Raw genomic sequence first — 21,665 nt, 5'->3', positions numbered from 1 at the left:
TGTACCAAGCAGTGAACTATCCATGCTCTCTCCTCTCCTCACAAGGCATCACTGCTTGATGTTGACTTTTTTTCATGTTGCGATGGTTTGTTTAGAATCTATTTAACCACAAAATCATATCTTGTTTCCGCCTGCGAATGATTCTGAATTGTCCTAATGTTTATTTGCGTCGCTCTTGGTGTGTAACTGCCTTAAGTGACACAAACTGTGTTCCTCTGTGCAGACCCATGTATGTGTTCAGTTTAATTAAACGTGAACCATTGACCTGCTGTCATGAAGTTTACGGTTAGGGGACTCCCTCCTCACACATCTATCTGCTGTTAGGGGACTCCCTCTTCACACATTCCTCACAACAGATTCAGGACCGCAAAAGCAAGGAGACGACTTGGAAGTGAGCAAGGATGTAGGACTGAAGTGGTAAGTTCTGAAAATATGTGTCTCATTCCATCGGTTGTACTGCGGACCAACCTGCTGTGCTAGGAAGCGCTAAGTAACGTTAGCGCGTCCTATATATAGCCTAGCACATCTGCCTTTCATCTAACATATGAACATAATAGCTGGAATGACAAAGGCACACATGTTCAGAACTTGTAACATTAGTCCAACTTGCTGACTTCTCCAAGTCCTCATTTTTGTTTGGTCCGTGTAGCGTTTGCTAGGAGAGGCCCAACTATTAGTCACAAGCATTTGGGAAGTTAGCTAACTAGCTAACTACGTTAGCTGTTGTTGCGGGTTAACACATTGAGTGCCAGCGACGCCATATGGCGTCATTAGAAATTTACCGTAGAGTGCCAGCGACGCCAAATGGCGTCAATAACTCGAAATTGTTTTTTTGACGGGGGGGTGTCCATCTCAGCTTCTTACATCGCCTCTTACAATATGAGAGCTATTGAATGTGTCTAACCTATTTTACAGAACCCTTAGGTGGCGACAGCGCTCTCCAGATGAGAGAACGTGGAGTAAAACACAGAAGAAGTCGTTGGGGAAAAGGAAATCGCATCGCATCCGTCCGTATGCAGCTGCTTCATTGAAGCATAACGTTTAGCTGTGCCCCTGCAGCAGCCAATCTGCTATCACAATTGAGCACCTCCGTGTGCGCTGCAACAGCCCATTCGCATGATCAGCCGTGGATTTGTTATTATTCTCAACTGGAAGCATGAGAGCTGGTACACGCGGCTGTAAAAAAGCTGGATCTAGCGGACTTTTTCAGTGCTGAGCACACGCAAAGCAAACAGCCGAGCAGAGCAGAGAGACACTCCTCCCACAACGGGGGGGGGGGAGGGGGAGGGGGGAGGTGGGGCACGCAGAGCAGCATACACTTCACCCAGACAGACCCAGACATCAGAAAATTAGCTTCAGAGTCAGTGATGTGCTTGAAATGTTTAATTTCACAAAAGGCTCATTATCTCAGCTCGTAGAAAAAAACTGTTTTAAAATGCATTGCGGCCTATGTGGCACAGCAAGCAACCTTTTGCCCAAGGGCCGTGGCACTCAAAGTGTTAAAAACACGATTTCAGACGGCAGCCTGTCTTTATTGTCACACGAACACACTACAACACATGCATGCGGCCACTACACACACACATGCTGACGGTGGCCGGTGAAATATGTCCTCTGCATTTGACCCATCCAGGCTTGTCCTTTCCTCCAGGGGGCAGGCCAGGAGCAGTGGTCGCTATTTCTTTCCAGCACCCGGGGACCTTCATTGGACCATCATTGGACCAACTTCAGGTTAAATGATGTGCGGACAGCCCGCAATGCCGATAGCCCACAAGCAGAACCAGCTGAGCGAGGCTGCGTGCAGCATGTCAGTGGGCCGGCTGGAGCTAAGCTCTCCCAGCCCCCACGCCTAAACCTAACCTCCCCCAGACCCTAACCCTAAACCTACCTCTCCCACCCCCAATCCGTTGCTCGTTGATATAATTGTTTTACAACTACCAAATTCAGTAGCCAAAGCAGAGATCGCTGTTTCTGTTATGCATGACTATCTATCTATCTATCTATCTATCTATCTATCTATCTATCTATCTATCTATCTGTCTTTCTGTCTGTCTGTCTGCCTCTCTGTCCGTCTGTCTGTCTATCATCTATGTAGATAGATAGACAGACAGACAGACAGACGACAGATATTGTAGCTTTGCGTCTGACTATAACATGTAGGAAGGAGGAAGACTGGAAATGACGAGCGGGTTTATTCTCTGGCACAGGAAAACACAGAAGAAGACTCCATGCCGCAGCAAAACGCAGAAGAAGACTAAAACAGAGTGTTTCACACAGAGGGTGAACTGAAGGGGGTCGTGAGAGCCAGTACAAGATAAACAATGAGTTTTTTTTAACTATGAATGATGCAATAAGCTACTCTAGTGGAGGCCAACAATAAAATAATAATACATTATATTAGCAAAATATGGGCCCTTTAATAAAACTAATAATTGTTATTCTGAGAATTAAAATATGCTTAATATGCATAATCCTTGTAAAGTTAAACGTTATTCAGGTCCGGACCCAGACATATAAATCATTGAGAATTATTAAAGTTTGACGGAGCGTTTCAATTTTAACTGGTGCAGCGTTTCTAGACTTCACGGTACTAGTTCACCAGCCTCACATCACAGACCAATTGCAGGCATTGATAATCGCATGTGATGCTACTCAGCCAATCAGGGTCGCCACTGGCAACTCATGTGGTGCTACTCAGCCAATCAGGGCCGCCGCTCAGCTGCTGCAAGGACAGGAAGCTATATATTTTTTCGGATGATGGCGAAGGCATAACCCGCCCCTCTCTGCCTCTGATTGGCCTAGCGTCAAACTTCCATCCAAACACATTCGCTTGGCTATCCTGCATTACATCTCTTTCTACAGTCTGTGGTCAGACCGTCAGACTCAGTGGGTCAGACTCCGACAGACAGCAGTTACGCTTGCTAGCCTGCATGAAAGACACCAGTGTGTTTATGTTTTTAATATAGTCATATCTATGGTTTATAGCACTGCCGCTACTCTTGGCAGTGCACGTATGTAGCCTATAGACAGAGAATTGATCAAGGGTGATATAAAACAGGGTTATTTACAGGGAAATAATTCAGCTCATTGTAACACAAGAATGACATGTATTTGAATTTAAATATTAATCAGAGGAAACGAGGTGATGAAATTTAGAATGACAAGAAAAAAATACACATTCATATGCCTGCGCAATAGGCTAAGTAGGCCTAAATAACTGTTATACGTTTTGCAATTGTAACATTTAATATAATAAAGTAAGATCTCACACATAACCTTTTGATTCTATATGCTGCCATCTGCCATCTCATGCTTGTTGATTTAATGATTATTTTGCACATGCTGCTCACGTTATGAACAAATGAATGCTTAGATGACCCTTATATCCTCAGCAGAAACTAACTGACTGGCTGCATAGTCATTTTAATAAAGTATGAATGTTAGCTGTCCAGCAAACACACCACTAATAGCCTATCTAGTTATAGTAATAATGCTTGGGAGATGACTTCTGGCTCGCCTGGGCGGGTCATGCCTTGGCCATCCTGGGAGAAAAAAAAATTGCGGACAGTAATTATGTCTCCCATTTCCAGAAAGATCAATGAGGAAAACAGCCATAAGTGCAGTTCTTGCAGAAATAGACTCAATAACAACTATTAAACACGAACACTATGATGCACCAGCAGAGTCTAGCGTGGGAAAACATGTTTTAGTGAGATAACATTATCAGGATGATTCTACCAGGCTGGGCTAGCCGGGCTACACTTCTCTCATTGAACAAGAGAAAGTGGAGGGATTGTTAAAATGTGCTCAGATAGTTTGAGACAGTTGATACTGTTAAAATGTCAACTGCAGTTAATTAAAAGAAGAAAAAGGGAACTCACGGTACACTTTTTATTTAATTTTTCTAAAATTAGGCTCTTTGCTATGTATTTTACTTTTTCAATGCAGCCCTTATTTTACTTGAAAGAGAAAATAACGTGTATTTATTTTTAAGTGAACTTAAGTTATCCCCATGGGTAAATTCATCCTCTGCATTTGACCCATCCTCTACTAGGAACCTTCCTAGAACTAGGAGCAGTGGGCAGCCGCAGTGCATGTAATATCCGTTAAATGTGAAAACTGAAAATATTTTATTTTTTATTTTCAAATATATTTTTTCTGAAAATAAACATTGTTGAAATACTGAATTACTTTATTTGATTTAACAGTCAGTTGTTGACTACATGCAGATGTTAATATGGCACTGAATAGTCACAAAAGTTAGACGTTGCGATGTTACGGACCCTTGCTCGAGGAAATTTTCTCTAACTGGACCACTTTGAATTTTAATTGAATACCCCTGCCTTAAAGGATGGCTTTACCGGTAATCAACCCACTTTACTCACTCACTCACTACATCGACTCAGGCCGGGATGGCCGCCGTCGGGCACGATGTCGGACCTTCCACACGTCTCGTGCTTCCATCAGGGAGCGTAGCTCCCCAGTTGTTACAGCTCCGCAGTCCTCCGCAGTCCTCTTTAAAAAAAAAAAAAAAAAAGAACCCACTTTGTATCATTAATAATCTCGGTAATATAAGCACATGCGCAGTGTTTACCTCTCTCTGTATTTTTTAGACATCTCCCATTTCCTCCTCTGCCAAAGTGCTCCGTTCTGACGTGTTACGCGAACAAATGGTCTCCCAAATGGGCTTGTAAATTGGGTGGACAAACTAGGGCTGGCGATATATCGAATATACTCGATGTATCTCGGCTTGTGCCACGTGAATTGTAGTAAATGACTATATCGTGAACATTCGAGTATAATTGTCACGCAATGTTTATAAATTAAGCCGCCGGCATGACTCGCTTCAGGTTTCCTCTTGTGAGCTCTCCCTCTCGCACTCAAGATTCAAGATTCAAGATTCAAGATTTTTATTGTCACTCCATGGTACAAGTATCACGTGTGAAATTCTTGTGCTGTGGACTCCGTTTACAACATAGTACAAATATAACAGGGCATATGAGTGCAAAAACAACAAGAGGCACGACAAGCAATAAGGCAAGTATAGTGATAAGACAAGTCAGAGACTGGCATATTCACTGCACATAGGTGCACATGTCATGTGCATACTTTAGTCGTGCTTAAACATTTTAAATTCGGCGTATTTGACATACGGGTGCAAATAGCATATTCCTTATTAAACATACAATTAAACTTGGCGTTTTAAATTCGGCGTATTTGACATACAGGTGCAAATAGCATATTCCTTATTAAACATACAATTAAACATTAGGCATACGTAATGGTAGCAGCTACAGTACGGTACAGTACGGCTACTACACTATTTGTGTATGTTAAGGAGTCTCGTGGCCTGCGGGAAGAAACTGTTCCTCAAGCGATTTGTGCGTGCTTTTGGAACCCTGTATCTTCTCCCTGAGGGTAACAGGGAGAACAGGCTGTTGTGGGGATGGTTTGTGTCTTTGATGATCTTCAGGGACCTCCTGAGGCACCGCTGTTTATACAGTTCATGCAGTTCTGGCAACTCACGTCCTGTTACGTGCTGGGCCGCGCGTCTCACTCTCCGTAGCGCCCTGCGGTCCATGGTGGTACAGTTCCCGTACCAGGTGGTGAAGCAGCCAGTCAGCAGGCTTTCAATGGTGCCTCTGTAGAAGTCCGTAAGGATTTCTGGCCTTAGCCCAAATTTCTTCAGGCGCCTGAGTCCGTGTATTCGCTGTTGGGCCTTATTGACAACAGTGGCGGTGTGGCCGGCCCAAGTCAGGTCCTGGTGGATGTTGACTCCCAGGTACTTGAAGCTGTCCACCCTTTCCACCACTGTGCCGTTGATGGTGATTGGGGGGGGTGTGCCCCCCCCCTCCTGTAGTCTACAATGATCTCCTTGGTCTTGGGAGACGTTCAGAGAGAGGTGGTTGTCCTGGCACCATTGTTCCAGGGCCCCCACCTCCTCTCTGTAGGCCGTCTCGTCGCCCCCCGAGATCAGCCCCACGACTGCTGTGTCGTCTGCAAACTTCACGATGGTGTTCGAAGTTTGAGTCGCCACGCAGTCGTGGGTGTAGAGGTCGTACCAGAAGGGGCTGAAGACGCACCCCTGGGGCGCTCCTATGCTGATGGTCAGTGGGGAGGAGGTGAGGTTGCCCACCCTCACCACCTGGCGGCGGTCTGTCAGGAAATCCAGGATCCAGTCGCACATTGCTGTGTTTAGTCCCAGATCCTTGAGCTTGTGTACCAGCCTGGAGGGTACTATGGTGTTGAATGCTGAGCTGTAGTCCATGAACAGCATTCTTACATCGGTGTCCTTCCCCTCCAGGTGGGACAGGGCGGTGTGGAGCACGTGCTCCTGTTGGGGCGGTATGCAAATTGTAGCGGACAAACAGGAAGGGAGGGGGAATCACATGCATATGTCAAACGCGTCAAACCTCGTCACAGACACTCGCCCGCGCTACGCGACGTCACAGACACTCAACCAGAAGAGATGCCATCAAGACAGCGTATTACGAAACCCACCGTGGTTATGCCAAACGTGGAGGACGAGAGATGAGAGCAAGAACCTGAGAGCCAGTAGTAGAGAATGGGTATGGAAAATGGAGCCGAGGCAGACAAATTTGTTGCAAAAAGAAACAGCACTGGATCCATCATCTGGCAGTGGTTTGGGTATCGCAAGGACGATGTTGAACAAACAACGGTTATCTGCAAAACATGCACCAAACCCGTCGGCTCCATAATAAAGTCAACCCCAGTCAGTCAAGTCAACACATCAGCGAGGTGCATGTGTGTGCGCGCACGTGTCTCAAAACGAACTAATTTATCATCACTACACCATTTAAAGAAACAGATTGCTAATCAACTATAATAATGTTTTTTTGCAAATTATCTCAGCGTTTCTGCATGGCACTCAAGGTTAGGTCTGGCCAATATTGTCAAGTCAAGTCAAGTCAAATTTATTTGTATAGCACATTTCATACACAGATGCAGTTCAAATTGCTTCACATAAAATGGATGACATAAGAAAACATAAAAAAGAGGATAAAATAGACATTTTGTGACTTTTGTGACATATTGTGACTAGATGAGACCTAGATCTCGTTTTAGATTTTGTTTGTTTAGATAAAGTTAAGTCATTTTCTGAGCTAACCAGACTGTTCTAGCTCTTCTATTATTTGCCTTTACCCACTTAACGTTATTCATTATATCTTTATTCACTGATGATTGTTTATCAAAAATCACATTGTGTAAATATATCTTGTAAGAGTCCATATTGCCCAGCCCAATTGACAATTGAAAATCTAGCCCACTTTGTTGAAAATACCAAGATATAAGCCTATCATATTTTACCATTCAGCCTAAAAATACTGAGATATGATTTTTGGTCCATATCGCCCAGCCCTACTCAAGGTCTTTGTTGTCGTCAGTGTTGGGGCTAGTAACATGTTTTAGTACTGAATGATCATGTTAGTTTTTCAATTATTGTCATCTGTTAGTAGTTACATTACATAGAATAGTTTTACTCACTGACTTTTTCATGTATACACTGAGACTTTACAAAATGTTTGGTCATGGAAATTTGGTTTAAAGTCATGGAAATCCATTGGTCAAAATGTGTATGAAGGGTGAATCGAGCATTTATGAGAGATTTCAAAATATCTAGATATATATTGTGTATCGCGATATAGCCGAAAAATATCGAGATATTCTTTAGAGGTCATATCGCCCAGCCCTAGGACAAACCCTGTTATAGGGCCTGCGCCACTGCGTCACAGTGACCTCTCGAACGCCATTTTCAAGCTTGTTAACGCGATATCTCAGGAATGCCTTGACGGAATTTCATCAAATTTGCCTCAAACATCGACTTGGACTCAAGGATGATCTGATTAGATTTTTGTGGTCAAAGGTCAATGTCAATGTCACTGTGACCTGTGAAGTTCGTTAACGCAATATCTCAAGAACGGCTTGATAGAATTTCTTCTGATTTAGCTCAAACATCGACTTGGACGCAAGGATGAACTGATTCCATTTTGGTTATCAAAGGTCAAAGGTCAAGGTCACTGTGACCTCTCGAATGCCATTTTCAAGCTTGTTAACGCAATATCTCAGGAATATCTTGAGTTTCTTCGAATTTGCCTCAAACGTCCACTTGGACTCAAGGACATTTTGGTGGTCAAAGTTCAAGGTCACTGTGACCTCACACACCCAATTTTCAAGCTCTGTAACGCAACATCTCACGAGCGCCTTGACGGAATTTCTTCCAATTTGCCTCAAATGGCGATTTGGACTGTAGAATGAACTAATGGCGGAGGCATAAGTCCGCGTTGCGGTCATTCTAGTTTATGTTAAGATATAGAGTGTAGATGGCAGCCTCACAAGTGTTGGAAGTACTGAAGATGCTATTCAGCTTGCCAGAGAAGGGAGTGAACTCTGTGCCATGGGTGGTGTCCAACTACTGTACATAAAGACTGTCAAATTATACAGTTGTCCTAGAGAGCATACCACTCTCTTTTTTCCCAGATTTTTTTTATCCCACTTTATCCCCCATTAGCGCTAATTTAATTTATTGTTAGGGTTTGAAGAAGTGTTTTTCATATTTGCTTAATCATGTTTTATCTGTTGGCTGTTTTCTGCCACTCTGCTGACTGAACGGTTTACTGCACTGTGACCTATATATTTTACAGCTTGTGCAGGAATGGAACAGTCATGTGTGTGTCTCTGTCAAAATGAGATGACCTATGTAAAAAGGATGTTCACTTGTGCGTGCTGTGCTTTAAAATGAGGAAGTCTTCATCTAACGTTGCAGAATAACAGCTCGCGCAGTCAGCGTTCAGTCCAACCGTTGTTGATGTGTGTTGAAATTATGCATACGTGTACTATCTGATAAACAGGAACTGGGAGGATCATTTCTTCATGTTGCTTCATGTGTAAACCACGAGTTATAGTAAATAAAAGACTAAGCACGGAGCGTGGAGAGCAGAAGTGTCTTGGAGTCGTGCAGATGTGCCGCTCGACACTCTCCTTGTTCAGCAAGTAAAACTGAGAACTCGAGTCCTGTCTATCTTTGAGTCTGATTGGGTTAAAGATCTTGGTAAAAGAGCCTGGGGAAGCTTGTCTTACAACCAAGCGCTGCATCTGGTAAAATATCCCCAACATTTATGTATCCTGGTTGCTGCTCCACCCACTGCTGACCTGGGCAGAGCCGGACCTGGCTCCTTGCTTCCTCCGAGACATGGACAGTAGCCAGCCGCTTCTTTTCACCTGACAGGTGAAGCTTCACTGGTAGGACATAGCACGTGGGAGGATCACGCTATTCCAACGAGTTCCCCTCCCTCCGAACAGGTGCTGCTAATGACCAGAGGAGGGACCACTTCAGCGACCATGATATTGCATGTTTTGGTGAGGCTTCCTATATGAAGGAAACCCCCAGGGGGCACGGGGAGAACATGCCCGTCCAGTGGACGGGCATGCACTCCTTAAGCGCTCACAGCGTCCCAGGTGGGAATCGAACCAGGCATACCACTCTCTGAACCAGCATCAAATGTGAAGTGTTTGGACCTCACGTTCAATGATCTTCCCCTTGAGAGATTTCTCCGGATTCAATGGGAAGTGGAGTCCAACCACTTCCAGCTTAAAGTCAGCCCAAGTAGATGAGTGCAGTGGGACTGTTTTTTAAATCCCGCTCCTGCCCGGTCCCGCTGGATTTCTGACCATTACCGCCTGCTCCCACAACATGTGTGTCATTGACCGCCTGCAAGCCACGTTATTACCGCCCGCTCCCGCCTGCTATAACAAAAGGCGGGGTCCTGCGGTACTTAACTCATTGAGTGCCAAGGACGTCGATCGACGTCAAAGTAAATAGTGACGTAGAGTGCCAAGGACGTCGATCGACGTCAAATGCGTTTTTTGACGGTGGGACGTGGATCAAAGCCTTCTGCATCTCCTGTACAAATATTGTAGCTATTGGATGTGTATAACCTATTTTACAGACCCATTAGGTGGCGACAGTGCTCTCCAGATTAGAGGAAGGTCCGGAAAACAGCAGGAAAAAGCCCCGTGATGAAAAAGAAACCGCTCATCCTGCAGCCAGAGCCATATAGATTGCTCTGGCTGCAATCTGACGTTGGCTGCGAACAGCAGTCAATCCGCGCCCACAACTCAGCCCCTCTGTCTCTGCTGTATAGTTTCTCCACACGATTAGCCGCCAGAAAGGCAGCACCCGACTCCGAAGGGCCAAACCTTTCCCTGCAGTCCGGTTTGGCATTTCCGTGTCGCGCTGGGAACCGCCGCACAAAAACGGAGCGCTCCGAAAATAGACTCCCTCCTCACACATCTATCTGCTGTTAGGGAACTCCCTCCTCACACATATATCTGCTGTTAGGGGACTCCCTCCTCACACATCTATCTGCAAGCAAGATAGGCTAACAGTTAATGCTATTGTTCCTATAATATAGTATAATTTACGCATGTGACGCATTTGTCACCTGTCCGCACTTTTCTCTTCCTATGACTTACCTTCTGACAAACTCTGCACTAGATCATTCTTCTGCATCTTCCTCAAAACTCTCTTGGTCACCTCCAGAGAGTTTTCATGGTAGGTCTGGACCATCAGATCCACTGTATCCAGCCTGTCTGCATTACATAGTCGGCTCTTTGGGATGACTGGGAAGCCTTCCAGAAAGTCCGCCTGCTGCAGGAACCACTTGAACTTCTTGAACTCGTCATCGTCCAAACCCTCCAATACCTTTAGTAGCTTAATGGCTGCCATCCTTCAAGGATGATCCTTGTTGCTCCCTGCAAATTAGAGGATATGTTCAACTCAAAGGACAGTTATGTAATTTCTTCACTCATGGGGTGTCCTGGTGGCTTTTTGGCTGATGACCACTTAAAACTGAAGAGAGGTCATGTGACCTCCTTTAGAGGACATGATAAATGTGACAAATTTGCATAAGAGACTAGTTTATTTCCCAAATCATCTCATGACCACCAAAAAAAATATATATATATATATATATATATATATATATATATATACTTTATTTTATTTGATTTTATTTTACCTTTATACAGGGAAGGCCCTTGAGAGCAAGCTCTCATTTACAAGGACGCCCTGTTACAGTGCATTTAGACATTTCAACAACACAAAATAGAAAATACAAAATTACAGTACAAAACAAGATAAAAAACATGAAGAAAAACAAGATCAATCCTTATGTAACATATCTTCAAGTACTCTGAACGACTCTATAGAGACAAATCACTCCAGTTTTAGCAGGCCGTGAGCCTGTTCCATTTATCAGGAGCGTAAAAGGAAAAAGCAGTCTTTGCTGATTCACTTTTCACACGTGGAATAAACAATCTGATGTGTGACTGCGAGCGTGTCTGATAACTTGTACCATTAACTCTTTCCCCGCCGTTGACGTGATATCACATCAATCTGTGTTTTCACCGTCATGTGATAGATTTGCCCAGAAACAACGGTTATTGTCCACCAAAACCAGTAAGCAGCGAAAAGCAACAATCTCCCTTCAGGAAAAAGCTCCATAAAACAGCTCCAGCCTGGTGCGTCAAAGCGCTGCAACGAGCAGCTTTGCCCCGAGCTCCACGCGCTGTCAGACAGACTTGTGAAGGTCACTCAAAGCTGAAGGATTTTTTTCACTAGATGCATCCGCCCCCTGCTCCTCCCCTCCCCCCACGACCCCCTGCAATTCACATACCGTACCAACAGGAGCATAGCAGACGCCGTAGCCCTTGTGCTACACACGGCCCTCTCCCACCTGAAGGGAAAGGACACCTACCTAAGAACGTTGTTTGTGGACTACAGCTCAGCGCTCAACACCATCGTGCCCTCCAGGCTGGTCAGGAAACTTAAAGAACTAGGCGTGAACACAGCGATATGTGACTGGATATAGGTCAGATCAGCAATACGTCATTTTGTAGGCGCCATGTTCCCGCCCCCTTTTAGGGGGAAAACACAAGGCTCTCCCCGTTGATTTCAATGTAAAATAGCACAACCAAGAAAAAATATAGAAAAATAACAGAATATATCTTGTTTATTAATTACCCCAAAACACCATGACATGACAATATATTACAACTCGCCTGGCCATAGAATAAGCAAGATACATCGGAAATATTACTTTGACCCATCTAAAATCATGTAACTCATGACCAGTCTCTGAGCTACTCACCACCACGGTGTCCGCCAATTCTCTTCTGTTATTTCCATCAGTCTTTTGTGTTGCTGCCTCCGGCTCTGGTGAAATAAAATCGCTCTCCTTGCTCAGCCTTAACATGACGGTTTTCAATTGTTTTGAGAGAGAAAAATCCCGCTGCTCTGGAACCCCTTGTAGTTGTGTGTAACGTCGGCTCCGCTAGGCCGGAGGTGGGGGTTTAGTGAAGCTGCGGTCTTGCCTGGTGGTAGCTAGGGATGTAATGATAACCGGTTTTAATGATAACCATGATAAAATTCTTTACGATAACCATACCGTTTCAAAATTGCATTATCATTAAAACCGTGGTACCGTGATTACCGTAATTACAGTGCTTTGAAAAACATGGTAAATACTGTCCATCATCAATCAAAGTTGGCAACAGTCTCCAAATGTGCAGCCTTGGAGAAATGATTTCAGTGCATGTATCAATCCTTTTTCGCTCTGAGTTGTTAATATAAAATGTTGTAAAATGATTTCAGTGAGTCTCAGTTCTTTTTGAACATTTTCATAATTTTTTTACGAATACCGTGATAATACGATAACCGTGATAATTTTGGTCACAATAATCGTGATGCGAAATTTTCATACCGTTACATCTCTACCACTTCCCTTCTCCCCGTAGCGTAACTCCCATCCCCCGCCCAGCGCAAGCCGGGGTGGTGGCTTGGCTTCCCTTCTGCACGTAGCGTATGCATGTAGGATAAATAACAACAAATTGATATCCATTCTCCTGGCCGATGGTCTCATTGCCCATGTAGGTCATATGATATAGAGGCCACAGGATTTCCTAACCAGTTTAAAAGGTCCGTGTATGGATTTAAGCCTGCTTTGGCTATGGGCGGAGGGCAGGTGTGCGGTCGCTATGACGACCAGCCGGGGCTGTAATGTAAATAGTGACATGAGTCACATGATTTTAGGTCAAGGTAATATTTCCGATGTATCTTGCCCATTCTATGGCCAGGCGAGTTGTAATATATTGTCATGTCATGGTGTTTTGGGGTCATTAATAAACGAGATTGATTCTGTTATTTTTCTATAATTTTCTGGGGTAGTGCTTTTACATTAAAGTCAACGGGGAGAGGCTTGTGTTTTTCGCCCTAAAAGGGGGCGGGGCCTAATTGCCGATCTGATGTATTAGAATTAGAAGGTACTGAACGCAGATGACCGCACCTCCTCCACACTGACCATCAGTATAGGAGTGGTGCAGGGCTGTGTCTCCAGCACCTACTGGTATACGACCTGTACACCCACGACTGTGTGGCAACCCAAACCTCAAACACCATCGTGAAGTTTGCGGATGACACAGCAGTGGTGGGGCTGATCTCCAACGGCGATGAAACAGCCTACAGGAAAGAGGTGGCTGTCCTGGAACAGTGGTGCCAGGACAGCCACCTCTCCCTGAACGTGGCCAAAACCAAGGAGGTTATTATAGACTACAGGAGGGGGGGGGACCACCGCCCGGTCACCATCTACAGCACAGAGGTAGAGAGAGTGGACAGCTTCAAGTACCTATAGGTGTCAACATCCACCGGGACCTAACCTGGACCAGCCACACCACCTCTGTTGCCAAAAAGGCCCAACAACGCCTGCACGGCCTCAGGCGACTAAAGAGGATCAGCCTGAGACCCAAGATATTCATAGACTTCTACAGAGGCACCATCGAGAGCCTGTTGAGCGGCTGCTTCACCTCCTGGTACGGGAGCTGCCTCAAGAGGGCTATGAAAATAATCAAAGACTCAACCCACCCACTCAACAACATGTTCTCCCTGCTACCATCAGGGAGGAGATACAGAACCCCACACACTCTGACAAGCAGGCTGAGAAACAACTTCATCCCCCAAGCCACCAGACTCCTAAATAATAAATAAAACCACCTAATAATTACTCTCAAACCGCTGTGCAAAATGCAACAATCTATTTATGGACAACAGCAATATATTGTACATTCCATTTATAGTTTATAGACATGCACAGACAACAGATTTGTATTACGATGTTGATGATGATAATGATGATGATGATGATGATGGTGAGGCAATTATGATGATGATGATGATGATGATAACATGTAACAGAACACAACACAGCTCAAGAATTTCACACGTGTGTACTTGATCATCTTGAGCCCTATCTTGGTACAGGTGATATCCCCTATTTGTGGTTGCGCATCTGTTTGCGGATGCATGAGTTTTTCACTCCCGCTCGGCAGCAGCTAAACACATCCCCACCTCACGGGAGCATATTGTAATGATTTATACAGAAATGTAACTGTTTAAAAGTGATATAATTGTCTGGTAGACGTGACCCTGTTTTCTAAGTTAAAACAGCCCCGAAATATGGTGGGGATGCAATTCTCAGCGGGGATGCGGAAACGTTCACGGCACGTGCCACAGGCGCAAATTAGAGCCGTGAGAAATCATCTGCGCCCCCAAAATGCCAGCGTAAACAGGATTTGGGCGGTCTTAAGTACCAGAATTATTCACAGGTGTGGCCTGGGCATTACCTCAATCAATACCAATCAGATTCCCCTCTCGCAATGGCTGTTTGCGCGAGGCATGCAATATGCTGTAATTCTCTCCATGCATAATAGAGTGTACTCACTCGTGCCGAGGACAGAGAGAGATGGAGAGAGCTTATTGACAGATCGTCTGTGGTGGTTATTGGATTGGTGAAGGTAAATAGCCTTTGTCCATTTGTCCAACAAGTTTTCCCAATTAATTTCCCTCTTTGCGATGTGATAAAAGTTTCTCAGTGAGTTATAGTTGATTGCCCCATTGAATTATCTGCTAATACCCAATTTTAGCAGCAGAATTTGATGTATTGGCGTGGCAAGGCTGTGTGTAATGACATATCCAAAAGGAATTTTACTTTTTTTTTTACCATTATTTATACAGGGGGAGTCTCACTGCTCTCTTTTTCAGGAGTGCCCTGTTCACATTCACACCTGGAAGCTGATCAGTACAACCACAGTCTAATCTGCTGGCCACTGATCAGCTCCGGATCTCAGATCAGCTCCGGAGCTCAGAGCGGTTGGGGTTAAGGGCCTTGCTCAAGGGCACCTCAGTGGTGGTAATGAGGGAGGGGCAAGCACTGCCTTTTCACTTACCCCACCCAGATTTATCCTGCCAGTCCTGGGGATTGAACCGACGACCTTCCGGTCACAAGCTCGCTTCTCTAACCTTTAGGCCACCACCGCCACTCTGCAGTGCGCTGTACAGCACGGAGATTAAGGTGTGCTCAAGTGCAGCGGGGTATTTAGCGCATAAGAGGTGCTTTTTAAAGCTCTTAGCGCAAAGTAATTGCGCGCTGCTTACGATAGGATAATGCAATCTACCCCCACATTTTTGTGCTGAAATGCCTGGTTTGGCATGTGGCACGCCTATGTCCAGTACAATTACAACAGGCATGCGCTTGCATGCCCACCCCCAATTTGCATTGCGCGCAGCGTTAAACGAGCGCAAAATGCGAAATTACCGCATTTACGAAGATAGGGCCCCTTGTATCTTGTATCTTGTAAACTTAGACAAATCACTTCTCCTGTCAGTAGTATACGGTAATACGGTTTGTGAGCCCTCACACCGTGTACATTTCGTGTGACGTCAGATATGCCCCCAGACCTCCACACATCGAGCACCAGAGCACCCGCCCCCGTGCTCGGACACAATATTCCGCTTTTTGCCCATATTCGGAAAATGACAATATTCCGACTAAATTAATAATCCACTAATATTCCCGTTTACATGCAGCCGACACGTGAGGGAGGGGGGGGGGGAGAGAGAGATGCAGGTAAGCGGAGCCGCGGAGTTTTTCTGTTGAGAATAAACAGAGCAGCACTATTCTTACGAGCATCACTTGGTCCATTTCAGGAGCTTGCTGCTGAAAAGTTTGGTGTTGCGCATCCAAGTCTTTCATAAAAACTCGCAAGCATTGTGGACTTCCGTGGGCACTGGGCACTAGTGTTGTCACGGTACTCGGTACTTCGGTACTTGGACGGTACTACATGGCTACGGTACTGAACGGTACCTGTTTTTCATGGTACCGAGGGTACCGAATTTACTATTTAGTTTGCCACCATGGCTTGGCTTCATGGACCCAGCCGCCAGCTAACGTTAGCCTGTCTGCCTGAGCAACACACATACATACTGCGCATACAGCCCCGCGCACTTCCGGGACTACGGTGTCCCCGAACGTCCACACTAATCGCGAACAGTCATTCACAGCTTGTTGACACGAGCAGTGCGCACAGGCGGCGAAGAGAATGGCTACGGCTGCAGCAGGAGGGCTGCTCCTATTCCAACAACTCAACTTGTTGAGAAGAAGAATGCAAAGAGTCGCATTTGGAAATATCAGTCCCCAAAGCCCCATCTGCAAAAGTGTGAAAGGGAGTTCCAAACCAAACAGGGTAACACATCCAATCTCGCCAAGCACCTGAAAGACAGGCACCCAGACCTGTTCAAAGAATCCAAGGTGGGTTAATTCTTTCAAATAGTGTAAAATAACACGTTTAACAACATATCAAACGGACCTTATCCTGTCACATTAGTTTTTGAGATAGCTGGCAATGCATTGTGTAACCAAAAAAATGTTTGGCTAACGTTAACGTAATAACGTTAACGTGTTTCGTAATGGAATCATTATGGGACCCGGCTAATACCTGGTACAGCGTTAGCTAGCATAGTGTAGCGTGTGTGCAATGCAATGTTTGTAATGGAATCATTATGGGACACGGCTAATAGCCGAACTTAGCCATAGTTCAACATGGCATCAAAATACAAGCTTCTTTCGGGTGAAACATGTCCGTGAATTAAAACTAGCTACATAAAATTGCTTGCACTCTACATGTGTGTATGTGCAGTTGTCTTTATCATCTCTTTATTTTAGTAAATCTCACTGACGTTACTTTCCATTTAACAGTATGCGAGAGATGAAGATGAAAAGGAAGGCACAAGTCGCTGAGCCCAAAAGACCACCCAGCAGACAATTCCTGATGTTTTTGAAAAGCAGAGGAAATATGACAAGAACTCACATGAAGCAAGAAAGTGTGATAGGGCATTGGCAGAATTCCTATGTATCGATCAAATACCAATATACACCGTTGAAAAAAGAAGGATTCCAGCAATTCTGTGAAATAAATTAAATTATATTTAATATAATAATAAAATAAAATACTTGAGGGCTACATGCCACTGTCTGTACTCACTGCCATACAGAGTTGAATGTAAGAAGAAGTAAGCAGAAGCACATTGTTTTGTTAAGTTGAAGGCTACATGCCATTTGTTAATTGGAAATGGTTGCATACTTTAATAAAGGAGAATATGTTCAAGAAATATCAGTCTGTTTTTTTTACCGTGGTACCGAAATTGGTACCGAGTACCGTGGAAATTCACTAGTACCGGTACCGACTACTGAATTATTGGTACCGTGACAACACTACTGGGCACTATAGGCTACTCTCTCTCTCTCTCTCTTTAAATCGATGTTTCTCATCTCCTCCTGATCAGAAATGTCGCCTTTTATTTTTGCATGCCAGAGATGATGGATTATTATTAGGGATGCACGATATATCGGCAATCATATCGGTATCGGCCGATGTTAGTCATTTTTTAACATATCGGTCATATCGGTATCGGTCAGATGTTGCAATGTTAATATCGGTTATCATTATCAGCCAAATTCTTCACATTGATATGAAATAATGCAGTAAATCTATGATTTATGGGCTTTTCCAAAGGCTTTGCAAATAAAGAAATGCATAACTTTTTCAAATTCAGTGTTAACATGTGTTTTTCAGTATGTACAAAATGTGATGATCATAAAAATGTGGTTTTATACAGATCATATCGACATCGGTAAATATCGGTTATCGGCCATAACAGCAATGTTAATATCGGTTATCGGCATCGGCCAAAATTTTCATATCGGTGCATCCCTAATTATTATGATTATATCATCTGTTCTAGCGCTTTCTAGCACACATCAGTTGACCACAAACAGGCAACATGCGTCGCAAAGTACGGAAACTGCGGTAAAAACCGTATACATGATCAAAGAATCCTCCGAAAACCCAAATAATACTGGAATAACCCAGATGTCCCATTTCAGACGGGATGACGTTCGCGTCATTCTCCCTTTAAAGACGGGATGCCGTTCGCGTCAATATACCTTTGAAGACGGGATGACGTATACGTCAATTTGTAGTTTAGCTGTAGTTTTTCGCCTATTTCCGGTCTCTAGGCAAATGAAATCATTCAGAAAACACACGTGGGGTCTCGCAATGCATTCTGGGGAGGAAAAGTTTTTTCTTTCTTCACTTTGAAGCGGACCTGTAGCGATGGAGGAAGAAAATAATATTAGCGAAGGAAGCGATTTTGAAGACGCGGAATATTCCGAACATTCCACCGTTGATGAAGAGTTAAATGATGACCCAGTTACAGACCCAGATTGGCAGCCCTTGGACAGAGATCAGTGGGTCAGAACTATGTTTCAGGATGACGATGATGATGAGTCTGACGAAGATGACCAATTCCAAGGCTTCCATGGAAACTGGGTAACGGAGCAGCGCTATTACCGTCCTGTGCCGGTCAAAGCGTTCAAAAGGGTGCCCGGGGTGAAAAGCGGTGTTGGCTTACAAGCCGATTCCACACCTCTATTTTCTTTCGAGAAAATTTACACGGAGGAAATGTGGGACCGTCTTGTCACGGAGACGAACCGATATGCCGACCAGAGACGCACAATTCCCCCAGCCAAAAAAGCAGCCAAGTGGACCCCGGTAACAGTGAAAGAAATGAAAACATTCATTGGGCTGTGTCTCGCCATGGGGATAATGAAACTTCCCGTCCGAAGAGAGTACTGGCGGCTATCCAAAAACATCTTCAAAACCAACTTCGGCCAGAATATGTCCCGGGACCGATTTGACGCCATTTGGAGGTAGGCTAAGAACAATAATATTATCCTTGTTATTATAACCATTGCGTGATATAGATGCGCCCCATTGAATAGGATGCGCTATATAAATAATAGTAGTTTGATAGATAAAATGTAACATTAGTACCATTGTTATGATGCCCTAAGGGAAATGAAATATATTGCAAATGTATTAGAAGTGTAGTGGGAGTATTGCCATTGTAGCGAGCTTATACACTGGGGTAAGAAACCCCTGCTGGGCTCGGCTGCTACACCTATTGTGTGTGGGCAAACACCTAGTAGGCCTATTGTTATTCAATTGTCAGGAATGTGGAGAGAATGCGCTTCACTCTTTGCACCAAGACAGACACTGCACTTAGACAGACCCTGTAACCCTCAAGTGTAACTAACCTATATAATGATATAGCCTACAATTTTTCATTTCATCCAAGATGTGTCTACTTGTATATAATATACAATACAATATACAATATTGTATACAATATACAAGACATTATATTGTTTATAATATATTGTAATATGTGTCTAATTACCCCCCCTCCCCTACCCCCCCTCTTCCATCCTCCCCTCTCTCACCTCTTCAGATACCTTCACCTCCAAGATAACAACGCACGAGGCGACCCAGCTGATAAGCTCTGGAAACTGCGCTGGTACCTGGACTTCCTGAACCAGCGCTTCCAGGACCTCTATGAGGTCAACGGCACAGTCAGCATTGACGAATCAATGATCAAGTTCAAAGGCAGGCTTGGCTTCCGGCAATACCTGCCAATGAAGGTACTGCTGATTGATTGATCAAATTGTCTCACCTCTATTTTGCCTATGTAACCTGCATCTTTTGGTAATGTGTGAAATAAACATTCATTCATTCATTCATTCCAGCCAACCAAATGGGGCGTGAAGGTTTGGGTGATGGCGGAGAGCTCAACAGGCTACGTTCCGCACTTCAAAGTAAGGAAAAAAATCAGCACACCAAGAATATGCAAATATGTATTCTGTAATGTGTTGTTATTTGAGTGACCTTTCAAGCACCCAAGGCCCTTCCTCAGACTTGTGTTTCTTCTTGCAAACTCCCCAGGTGTACACAGGACGTGAAGCGGCGCCGCAGACGGGCCTGGCACAGCGCGTGGTGCTGGACCTCGCCAAGCCATACAATGGCACCTTCCTGTCCATTTATATGGACAACTTCTACACCAGTGTAGAACTCCTCCAGGAGATGAACGGCCTTTTCCTGTACGGCTGTGGCACCCTTCGGGCCAATAGGAAGGGGCTGCCGAAGGACCACAGCCTGACAAAGAGGGCTGCGCTGGGGAAGCACGAGTTCCGGGTGGCACAGCAGGATGACCTCACCTTCTGCGTGTGGCAAGACACAAAGACGGTGATGGTCTTGTCCAATCACCATGACCCCAGCGCAACAGGGACTGTAAGGCGGAGGAGAGATGAGACCCACCGGGCTGATGTGGTAGTGCCCGCTTGCCTGGCGGACTACCAGAGCCACATGAAAGGTTTGTTTTACAGATTTATGTTTTATAAACAAAAATTAAAATACTGTAAGCTTATATTCACTGAGGTCATTTGAGTGAAAATGTACGTATGTAAACAGAGTTCCATGTGTGTTCCAGGTGTGGATCTCCTCGACCAGATGATTGGATACTATGGTTTCGATCATCGGTCGAAGAAATGGTGGCGGCGTGTGTTCTTCTGGGGCCTGTCTGTGTCGTGCTACAACGCCTACGTTGCAGCCAGGTCTGTTGGAGGAAGGCACAAACATTACAAGGACTGGCTGGAGACCTTGCTGGAGGAGCTCATCACACCGGTGACAAGGAGGGCCCCTCCTGTGATCCCTCCTCCTTCTCCTCCTCCTCCTCTGTCCCCAGCTTCCAGACCAGCCTCTCCATTTGGCTCTCCTTCCACTCCAGAGAGCAGGGGAGCCTCCCCAGCACCAAGCACATCGAGCAGGGCAGCCTCCCCAGCACCCAGCACGTCAGGAGAAGCCACAGGTCCCCCAATGCACGACTTCGGGAAGGTGTTTGAGAAGCGGAAGCTCTGCAGGGAGTGCCAGTTGTTGCTGGACAAAAAAGATGTAGTAGGCAGTGGGCTAACTGTGTATGGCTGCATACAGTGTGACCTGCCTGTCCACATTGAGTGTTTTGGAAAACACTACAGACATTTTTTGTAAGTGTTTGCTAAACACTAGCTGACACTTTAGACACTTGCCCCTTTGATGGTAAATGGACTGCATTTTTTTTTATGGTTGCAAGGGGACACAAGGGGGCAGTGTGGAGCACATTTTTGATTTTATTTGAGTGGTTTGGAGTGATTTGTTGCTTGTTTTTTCATACGTTTTTTAGTTTTTTAAAATTTTTCTGTGTTTACAGCAATATTTGACAATGCTATTGAATTGTCATACCAATAAACACCTTTTACAAGGAAAGCCACATGTGTCAGCTCTCAAATGCCTTTTAAAGTGTGTTTTTATCTTCTACAGAGGCTGAGATATCACTATTTTAGTAGGCGTTGACATTTCTATGAAAAGTTCAGGATTTGGGG

General features: G+C 44.7%; 1 protein-coding gene and 1 pseudogene across 2 annotated transcripts in view; one reads left to right on the top strand and one right to left on the bottom strand.

The window, feature by feature from the left end:
- The window catches only part of LOC310800828 (NACHT, LRR and PYD domains-containing protein 3-like), an 86,766-nt pseudogene extending 76,019 nt beyond the window's left edge, over positions 1-10,747 (bottom strand). Inside the window, exon 1 of the transcript in view lies at positions 10,495-10,747. The product of the transcript in view is annotated as an NACHT, LRR and PYD domains-containing protein 3-like (transcript). The remainder of the gene's footprint in view (positions 1-10,494) is intronic.
- Positions 10,748-11,166: 419 nt separating this feature from the next.
- LOC310800827 (uncharacterized protein) lies at positions 11,167-21,419 on the top strand (the record flags this gene model as incomplete). The annotated part of the gene is made up of 6 exons (XM_083664734.1): positions 11,167-11,193; positions 11,763-11,877; positions 13,501-13,676; positions 13,769-13,887; positions 20,379-20,620; positions 20,738-21,419. The coding sequence occupies 6 exons, from the start codon at positions 11,167-11,169 to the stop codon at positions 21,292-21,294; spliced, it is 1,236 nt and encodes a 411-aa protein (XP_083520860.1). The 3' UTR covers positions 21,295-21,419.
- Between the last annotated feature and the right edge of the window lie 246 nt (positions 21,420-21,665).

This window comes from Poromitra crassiceps (assembly GCF_964638095.1).
Source record: "Poromitra crassiceps genome assembly, contig: HAP1_SCAFFOLD_92, whole genome shotgun sequence".
Taxonomy (NCBI): Eukaryota; Metazoa; Chordata; class Actinopteri; order Beryciformes; family Melamphaidae; genus Poromitra; species Poromitra crassiceps.
This window is presented reverse-complemented; position numbering and strand designations above follow the sequence as displayed.